Source organism: Lepidochelys olivacea (assembly GCF_965140295.1).
Source record: "Lepidochelys olivacea isolate rLepOli2 genome assembly, chromosome: 24".
In the NCBI taxonomy this organism is placed as follows: Eukaryota; Metazoa; Chordata; order Testudines; family Cheloniidae; genus Lepidochelys; species Lepidochelys olivacea.
The window spans coordinates 538,570-548,238 of record NC_140434.1 but is presented as its reverse complement, the minus strand read 5'-3'; the positions used below and the strand labels follow the sequence as shown (position 1 = coordinate 548,238).

The following is a 9,669-nucleotide window of genomic DNA, read 5'->3' as shown; positions in this document are numbered from 1 at the left end:
ATGGCAGGGCACAGGGAAGGTGCAGGGGTATCAGGCTTGGGGGTATTGGGACACAGGGGGTCGGGGTATGGGGGCACAGGGGAGTAAGGGCATGGGGGATTATGGAGGTACAGGAGGGTCGGGGTATTGGGGCACTTGGGGTATGGGGGTACAGGAGGGTTGGGGCACAGGGGGTATGGAGGTGTGGGGGATAGGGGTATGGCGGTACAGTGGGGTATAGGGGCATGGGGGATTATGGGGGCACAGGAAGGTCAGGGTATTGGGACACAGGGGGGTATGGGGGGTTGGGGTATGGGGGTACAGGGAGGGTAGGGGCATGGGGGATTATGAGGGCACAGGGGGATTGGGGGATTGGGGGCCAGGGCTCAGGGGGCATCGCAGGGGCTGGAGGGGGCACAGGAGGGTAGGGGGACGGAGGCACAGGGGGAAGGGGGCACAGCGAGGTATTGGGGCACAGGGGGCAGGCTCAGGGGGCATCGCAGGGGGCGGGGTCTGGGGGCACGGGGGTGGGGCTGAGGGGCGGGGTCTGGGGCTGAGGGGCGGGGTCTGGTGGCCCGGGGGCGGGGCTGAGGGGCGGGGCCTGTGGCCCGGGGCGGGGCTGAGGGGCGGCCCGGGCCGTGCGGTTCCGGGGCGGGCGCGCGGGAAGATGGCGGCGCCCATGGAGCTGTTCTGCTGGGCCGGCGGCTGGGGGCTGCCCTCGGTGGACCCGGACTGTCTGGCCGTGCTGGTGAGCGGGCCCCGGACCCCCCGCCTCTGCCTGCCCCCGGGGGGGGCCGGTCCCTCTCCCCCCCCCCCCGCCTCTGCCTGCCCCCGGGGGGGGCTGGTCCTCGGCGGCCCAGCAGGGAGCCCACGGGGGCATGCGTGGGGGGGGATGGGGGAGAAGGACCGGCCCCCCCGGGGGCAGGTAGGGTGGGGAGAGGGGAGAAGGAACGGCTCCCCAAGGGGGGGGCAGGCGGGGTGGGGGGTGAAGCACCGAAAGCCATGGGGGAGATCATGTCTTACTACTCTATTAGAGTTCTTCGAGGGGGTCAACAGCCATGTGGACCAGGGGGATCCAGTGGACATAGTGTCCTTAGATGTCCAGAAAGCCTTTGACAAGGACCCTCACCAAAGGCTCTTATGTAAATTAAGTTGTCATGGGATAAGAGGGCAGTTCCTTTCATAGATTGAGAACTGGTTAAAAGACAGGGAACAAAGGTTAGGAATAAATGGTAAATTTTCAGAATGGAGAGGGATAACTAGCGGTGTTCCCCAAGGGTCAGTCCTAGGACCAATCCTATTCAGCTTATTCATAAATAATCTGGAGAAAGGGGTAAACAGGGAGGTGGCAAAGTTTGCAGATGATACTAAACTGCTCAAGATAGTTAAGACCAAAGCAGACTGTGAAGAACTTCAAAAAGATCTCACAAAACTAAGTGACTGGGCAACAAAATGGCAAATGAAATTTAATGTGGATAAATGTAAAGTAATGCACATTGGAGAAAATAACCCCAATTATACATACAATATGTTGGGGGCTAATTTAGCTATAACTAATCAGGAGAAAGATCTTGGAGTCATAGCAGATAGTTCTCTGAAGTCGTCCACGCAGTGTGCAGCGGCAGTCAAAAAAGCAAACGGGATGTTAAGAATCATTAAAAAAGGGATAGAAAATAAGACGGAGAATATCTTATTGCCCTTATATAAATCCATGGTACGCCCACATCTTGAATACTGCGTACAGATGTGGTCCCCTCGTCTCAAAAAAGATATACTGGAATTAGAAAAGGGCAACTAAAATGATTAGGGGTTTGGAATGGGTCCTATATGAGGAGAGATTAAAGAGGCTAGGGCTTTTCAGTTTGGAAAAGAGGAGACTAAGGGGGGATAGGATAGAGGTCTATAAACTCATGAGTGGTGTGGAGAAAGTGAAGAAGGAAAAGTTATTTACTTGTTCCCATAATATAAGAATTAGGGGCCACCAAATGAAATTAATGGGTAGCAGGTTTAAAACAAATAAAAAAAAATTATTCTTCACTCAGCGCACAGTCAACCTGTGGAACTCCTTGCCTGAGGAGGTTGTGAAGGCTAGGACTATAACAGGGTTTAAAAGAGAACTGGATAAATTCATGGAGGTTAAGTCCATTAATGGCAATTAGCCAGGATAAGTAAGGAATGGTGTCCCTAGCCTCTGTTTGTCAGAGGGTGGAGATGGATGGCAGGAGAGAGATCATTTGATCATTACCAGTTAGGTTCAGTGCCCTCTGGGGCACCTGGCATTGGCCACTCTCGGTAGACAGGATACTGGGCTGGATGGACCTTTGGTCTGACCCAGTCTGGCCGTTCTTATGACACAGGTTTTGCACCCCAGGTTTCCTTTCTGAGGCCTGGCGTCCAGATCCACATGCCAAGCCACCTAACCTAGGCAGTCAAAGCCATGGAGAGGGGTTTGGCCTAAGCCCAGCCCTCAAAGAGAATTTGGAACCTAAATCTGGGTCATAGAGAGGCACTTGTCTCTGCTGGGGACTCCCCTATCCTGGAGCCATGGACCTACACTGCTTCTTGCAAGAAACAGGAGGAGGAGATGTCACCCTATAATCTTTAGCCGAGTCACCCAGGATGTAGGAGACCAGGGTTCAGTCCCCCTGACATGGAGAAGGGATTTGAACTTGGGTCTGCCCATCTGGCAGGTGAGGTCCCTAACCACTGGTCTGTGGGGTGTTCTGGGGCTGTTCCACCATGACTGGAACCTGGGTCTCACGTCCCAGCTGAGCGCCCTGGCCACGGGAGTCATTCTCACTCTGAGCCAGTGCACAGTTAAATATTTATACACAGATGTCCATCTGAGTCTTTCTTCCACTTCTCTTCCAGACCTATGCCAGATTCACAGGTGCGCCGCTCAAAGTTCACAAGGTCACTAACCCATGGCGAAGTCCCTCAGGTAAAGGGGCCTATGAGAAAGGGGGAGGGGCATGTGGGGATAGAAATAAACAAACATGAGGTGCACACACGACTATTGGAGCCATCACAAGCCACCAGAAAATAGGCAGAGATTATCTCCCTTTTACAGATGGGGAAACTGAGGCATGGTGAGGTGCCCAAGGCAAACTGATGGGACAGCCAACATCAGAACTGGGCAGCACTGCCTTTAAACAAAGCCTTGCATTTAATTTCCCCATTTCGTTTAAGGAGGCAGACAAACAAACAGCTCCTCTCTCCTGACTCCACGGCCCTGCCCTGCCCTGCCCTGGGGTGAAGAGACATTCTCCCTTTTGGAACTCAGCTGTCAGAGCAGCCCAGAACCCATGCCAGAGCTGACAGCTCTGCAGAGCTCTGCGACCAGATGGCCCAACATGGTGTTTGTTACTTCTGAATCCTGTCTGCCACACATAGCCTGGAGACTCCTCAGCAGGGACTAGGCACGTGGAAAATTCATGTGTGAAGTCCAGCCAGTTAAGAGCTGTCCATGTGCAAAATCCATTTCACCCTGGAATGAGTCTCTCACATTGTTCAACACCAAACCAGTTCAGGCTTCCAAAAGGAAGTCACTGCATGGACTGAGACCAACCACGGAAACCCTCAGCACCACTGGGGCACATGAAAACAAAGGGATCTCTTGCAATCTACGTGTGATGCTGGCACCTGCGCCAGGATCCCCGATGAGAGCAGACGGGGTTGGGGGTGCTCACTGCATGCAGGAGGCCTGTGAAGGGGCAGCTCTGGGCAGGGTCTCCCCTCTATTCTCTTTCTCTGCTTTCAGGGTGTTTACCTGCTCTGAAGACAAAGGAGGAAGGTGTCCTCTCCCAGATGCACCAGATTATCACTCATCTCAGGAAACAGGTATGGGATGGGGACACTGACTCAGGCCCTGCTGCCCCAGAGCGAGAGGAGACAGTCACTTCTCACCTGCGGCTCAGGCCTATGGGGGGTGGGAGCTGGGGAAAGCTGAGAGTAGAACCACGGATGGAAATAACTGTGAGGGCTTTGCTGCAGTGGGTGGGGAGCCGAGAGCCTGTAGGAAGCATCCCTGGGGGAGGTGGCTCAGCAAGGTCTGCAAAACCCTGCCAGTGGAAGCATTGTGTTACGCAGCTAAGTCTCCAGTTGCCACAGAGCCTTGCCAATGGACCTATGCAGCGAAATCTGTCTGGTCCTGCAGTCAGTCTGGACTAGGAGAGGGCTGAGAACTGCCACAGCCCAGCTCAGCTCCCCAGATCCTGACCCATCTCCCCTGAGCAGCACTCTGTACTGGCCCTGTCCCGAGGGCCCTTGTGTGGCCATGGAGGAGAGGGCAGAAGATGCAAGGGTCCCCGCCAGAGAAGCCCCTCTGTCCCTGTGTGCTAGTTTCACCCTTTGAAGTTGCTCTTTCTCTGGAACTTGTGTCTGAAGATTCAGTTCTTCCCCTCCTGTCTTCCCTGGCCCCAAGTGCTGAGGCAAGTAGGGTACCAGCTCTGTGGATGGTTTGCCTGAGGCTGGCTAGCTGTGGGAGGAGCACAAGTGGCTCCTTTGAGGCCTGAGGGAGGTGTCAGTCTGTGGACTCGGGCGGCTCTCAGACGCCAGGGTGTGTGCCAGCCACACCACTATTCAGGCTGCTCCCGGCTCTGTGGAACTAGGCATGCCTGGTGCCAACTTTCCTTGGAAAGGCTGGAGACGCTCCCCTTCACTGCTTGCACCCTTCATCCCAGACTCCGCCTTGGCCCCAGCTTTCCTGTTCTGTGTCATGCAGCCGCACAGACGAGCACAGCCACAGCCAGCGTGTTCTGAAATGGAGCAGGCTTCCAGCCAGGTTAAATACACCAGGCAGCGCTCACTGCAGGGCTGGCCAGAGTCTCCCCTTGAAAGCTGCAAGGGCAGCAGGCCTGTGCATTGGGCGCCTGTCCACGCACCTCCCCCCAGCCCGTCGATACTGCTTCCTGGGGCGCCTCTGGAAGTCCAGGCTCATGTGAGCACGGTTCAGCTTTGGCAGAGTTGGGTCTCGAAAGGGAACACATCTCCTCAGAGCAAACAGCCGGGCGGACGAGCTCTGACCCCTGGGCTCTTGGAGTCGGCTGCGCATCAGCGTGTGCATTTTAGGAAAAACCCAGGCATGGCACTTAGTGCCTGGAAAAGTGTTGTCTGTGAAGGGAACTTGCCTGGGGCCCGTGTCACGCCCGGCACCCCGATGGGGGCTGCATTGCTGTGTCTGTCTCTGCAGCTTATGGAGAGGTGGCTGGAGCACAGGACGGGCTCATTCACCACTTCCAGCCCAGGCCTCACACTGTTCCCTTTACTCTGTAGAAATACAACGCTGACTATGATCTCTCTGCGAGGCAAGGGGCAGATACGCTAGCCTTTGTGTCTCTGCTAGAGGAAAAGCTGCTACCCGTGTTGGTGAGTGCTCGCGTGGGCCAGTGGAAGGGTTCCCGGAACGCTGCTATGGGAGGAGCTAGCTAGTTCGCAGTTCAGATGGATTCTGGGTCCAGCCCAACGGGACGGGCCCTCACAGCGAGGGACTGAGGCGTATTGGCAGATCCCAGAACCACAGGGTGGAAGCTGCGGGTTGGAACTATGGTGCAGTGACAGCTATGGGAGGGTCTGGGGTAGCAGAGTGTCTTACAGGGCACTGCCAGGGCTGCATTTGGGTCCCCAGCCTGGGGCGGCTCCCAGCCCTGTCACTGTAGCCTCTAATGCCCCTTCAGCCCTTTAGTGTCTCCCTGTCTCTGGGGAACGTGCCCTCCAGCACAGCAGGATTCAGTCATGCAGCACCTGCCTGTGCAGGTCCATGAACCCTGTAGCACAGCTGCAGGCCAACTCTGCAAGCCAGGCCCTGTGGTGGCCTCCGTTCCCCAGGGCCTCAGAGAGAGACGAAAGCAGCCTGTGGAGCGTGAGCCACGCCCCTGGCTGCGCTGGGGCTGCAGAAAGCAGCCCTGCACTAGTTCTCATGGGTCACCGCTGTCCTCGTGCCCTAGATTCACATGTTCTGGGTGGATGCAAAGAACTATGTGGAGCACACGCGGAAATGGTATGCGGAAGCCATCCCCTTCCCGCTCAACTTCTTCCTGCCCAACCGCATGCACAAGCAGCATCTGGAGCGGCTGCAGCTGATCTGGGGGGACAGCTGTTTGGAGGACGAGGAGGAGCTGGAGAAGGAAGTGAGTGGGCTTGCTACCCTTGTGGCAGCTGGGAGGGCTGCCTGGGGCTCCTCTGGGAATCCATCATCCTGCCCCTACATGGAAGCACCATGAGGGGTCACCCTGTTCCCAGCTGCTGAGCATACTCCTGGTTCCCGCTAGGTTAGAACAAAGCCAGCTCCCATGGGGTGGTTAGTGCTTGAGGGCTCAGTCTCTGTATTGAGTTTAACCCTTTTGTGCCCAGCCCCAGAATGCTCTGTGGTCGCTGGCTGTGATGCAGAAGCCAGAGTCGGTCCCTGGCATGGGCAGGTCAGCCAGTGGCTTTGCTCCCAATAAGGATGATATTCGCTCTCTTTGCTGGTGTTCTTGGATTGGAGATAGCTCAGTCCTGGGACATGGCCTTTGCCAGGGGAGGTGGGGTCTCTGCCTCCTGCACCTCGTGTGCTGAGGAGATGTGACACCGGGGCTGCTTCTCTCCTGATCCCATAGATGTACCGCGAAGCCCGGGAGTGCCTGACGCTCCTGTCTCAACGCCTCGGGGACCAGAAATTCTTCTTTGGAGACTCGTAAGTGGCTCTTGGAGGAACGTTCTTTGTGGGGGAAGTGAGGGCTCTTTCCTCACCTGCCCACACATGGCTCTCACGCCCCTGCCCAGCACTTGTGGCTGGGAGCAGAATGTCCAAGCAGAGGGGTTCGTGGTGTTAAGTCTCAGATCTCCTTGCAGCTCCCCGGCGTGCTGCAGGACACCGGCCTCAGCAGCTCTTTGAAAGAGCTCTGAGTATTATAGAGAAACCTCGGAGGCAGTTAAAGCGAAAGGGGGGCCGCAAGCTGGGCTGAACAGTGTCTCTCTAATGGAAGGCAGGGCCTTGGGGAGCGGGCAGTTACTTGCGTCCCATTAGGCTCCATCCGTTCCCACTGCTGTCCTGACAGTTCCCCTTCCTCTCCCATAAACCTGTGAGCCAGGACCAGATGTTCCAGCACTTCAGCCACGGCCTGCGTAGGAAGTTTTAGCCCATTAGACGGATGCCTTGTTTGCTTCATATTTAATGGGCCCATAATTTATGAAGCTGTAAACGGTAATGGCTGAATATGCTGCTTATTCACTTCCAAAGAGCCAGCTGCGGTGAGTAGGAATCAGAGGAGACAGACACTTATTCAAGCGCTTGCAGAGAAGCCGTCTCCTGCCTTTGGTGACCCAGCACCTCTGGCATTCAGGCACCTCCAAGATTGCCTGCAAGAGGGGTTGTGAGCTCCTGCAGCCAGCAGCCCGGCCCAGCTCCTGGCAGCACCGTCTGCTGGGACAGGCCAAGATGAGCGTAGCTGGGCTCACCCCCCACAGCCCACACTCCTGTCTGCTCCCTGCACACTGGGACTGCAGTAGCAGGGAGAGGAGCAGCCTCAAGGGCTCTAGGTAATTTTGGTCATGCCCAGTGCACGCAACAGTTGTACCCTAGTGACGGTGTGAATTTGGGCCAGCCTGTTCCAAAGCCTGGGGTCCTGGGCCCCTGGCACTAGCAGAGGCCAGGAGCCACTAGCACAAGCTCTCTGTGCCGCAGCCCCGCTTCCCTGGACGCGTTCGTCTTCAGTCATCTGGCACCTCTCCTGAAAGCCAAGCTGCCCAACGGGAAACTGCAGCAGCACCTGAAGTCCCTGCAGAACCTCTGTGACTACTGCTCCTCCATCCTCAGCCTCTACTTCCCCTGGGATGGAGGTGAGGAGCCAGGCCTCCAGCCTCTCCTTCGGCCCTGGGCAGCTGGGGGTCAGCTGGAGTCACTGAAGCAAGGTCACAAAGATGGGGGGGGGGATGCGAACAGGCTTGAACCGTGCCTCAGACCCCACTAGCCACAGGCTGAGGCTTGCTAGTCCGTGGCAGATCAGGAGAAGTGGGCCAGTGCCTTGGGGAGGAGCTCAGCTCACCTGGACTGCTCCACTCCTGGCTGCCAGGGGATGGGGGGGGAGACTGGACTTCCCACCAGGTGTAACACAGGGACCACTCTGTGTCAGCTGTGGTGTGGGCGTCTCCTGACACCCTGCTGGCTGTACCTGGGGCCTGGTGAGGGTGGGGAGCACCACCTGTCTGGCTCTTGGAAAAGGAGGGGCAGCTTCTCCCTTTTTTCTTCCCCTGCTGCTTTCGGACCCCTGCTCCAACCCTTCCCTGGGCTCGCTGTGTTCACCCGTTCCCCAGCAGCAGTGCCCCTCCCTACCCCGAACAAGGGTAACATGCCTATGCTCTTCCAGGCTGCCCCCACTCTCTGCCCTCTGGGCTGGGGTACAGTTCGCCAGCTGGGTCTGGTTTCTGACGTGTCATTTCCTTGCAAGGGGACGCCCCATCCAGCACCCCCAAGACGTCTGCCTCTGAAGGGACTGAGTCCGAGGAGGAGCCCTACAAACGGCGCAATCAGATCTTGTCGGTGCTGGTGGGACTGGTGGCGATGATTGGCTACGCCTTCCTCAGCGGGATCATCTCCATCCAGCGGGGCCCTCCTGGGGCTGCCGGCCCCCGGCCAATAGCCATGGAGGAGGAAGAAGAGGAGGAGGAGTGAGGCACTGGTCTCAGAGCTTTGATTCTCACTCGTCTCAGTATCACTTGAACTCAGTTTTTTTTTTACAGTGCTGGGTATGGCCTACTCTGATTTCTGCACACTGCCCCGTGTCCCGGCAGGACCCAGGAGCCTTGTTCAGTCCGGATCCCGGCGCTGCTGCAAACACCAGCCCAGATTTCTAGACCGTGTCGCAAGCAGTCTGCCCCCCACTAATAAACCCGGAGCGCCCCCTGAAGGGCATCTGTCTGTGCTCTCTGTCTCTGCCCTCTGCAGCCCTGGGCACAGAGCCTGCATAGTGCTGGGCTGCTCAGCCCTCGTGGACCAATGCGCTGGGCCCTCCATCTCTACCCAGGGCAGACCTTCCCCACAGGGGGCATGCAGGACAAAGCAGCATGGAAAGGAAACCTTGGCTTGAAGCTGTCCCTGCTGAGCTCTGCCCCACAGTTCCCTGGCTACCCCCAAGACAGCGGGAAGAATCCTTTTGACTTCACATCCAGCTCCAATTGCATCCCTCTGTCCCTGAGGGCTGTGTTGGACGCAAGAACCTGCCCCTTTCCAGGGCGGGGAAGCCACAAGTGGAGCGGCCTGGCCTAGAGATTCACAGTGACACTGCTTGGCTTTTGACCTGGCCCTGCCGGCAGCTCTAGCCCGGGCCAGCAGCCAGAACCAGCCCCTCAGGGAGCTGCCCTGAGATTGCCAGCCCAGGTCAGAGCAGCAGGGCTCAGGGAGAGCAGTGGCCATTGGGGCACAACCTGTCCATGGGGGAATATTTCCCCAATCCACGTCACTTACTGGGTAGCACCTGTCCTGAAGCAGGGCACTTGGTATCTGCAGCCGGCTGCTTTCGCTGTCCAGTCAGACCTCGGATCCTCCCCGTAGCATGGTGTGCCTGGGGTTAACTGCCCATGGAAGGAACCTGGGTCTTGTATTGTAGGGCAGGAACTAGGAGACTCCATTTGCCTTCTCTCACCTATTCATTGTTTGTTCTCCCTCAGTCACGGCCTCTCCCAACCCAGTGGTTCCAGTTGTTTCAATCTCTC

General features: G+C 57.2%; 1 protein-coding gene across 2 annotated transcripts; it reads left to right on the top strand.

Moving 5' to 3' along the window:
- Positions 1–608: 608 nt before the first annotated feature.
- MTX1 (metaxin 1) lies at positions 609–9,059 on the top strand. 2 transcript variants are annotated; one of them, XM_084613774.1, is made up of 8 exons: positions 609–727; positions 2,851–2,920; positions 3,740–3,819; positions 5,254–5,346; positions 5,925–6,107; positions 6,576–6,652; positions 7,643–7,797; positions 8,698–9,059. In XM_084613774.1, exons 1-8 carry the CDS (start codon positions 647–649, stop codon positions 9,042–9,044), a joined length of 1,086 nt encoding a protein of 361 aa, XP_084469900.1. In that variant the 5' UTR covers positions 609–646; the 3' UTR covers positions 9,045–9,059. The 2 variants fall into 2 exon arrangements, with proteins under 2 accessions (XP_084469900.1, XP_084469901.1); XM_084613775.1 differs by having other exon boundaries at positions 8,406–8,864.
- The last annotated feature ends 610 nt before the right edge of the window (positions 9,060–9,669 follow it).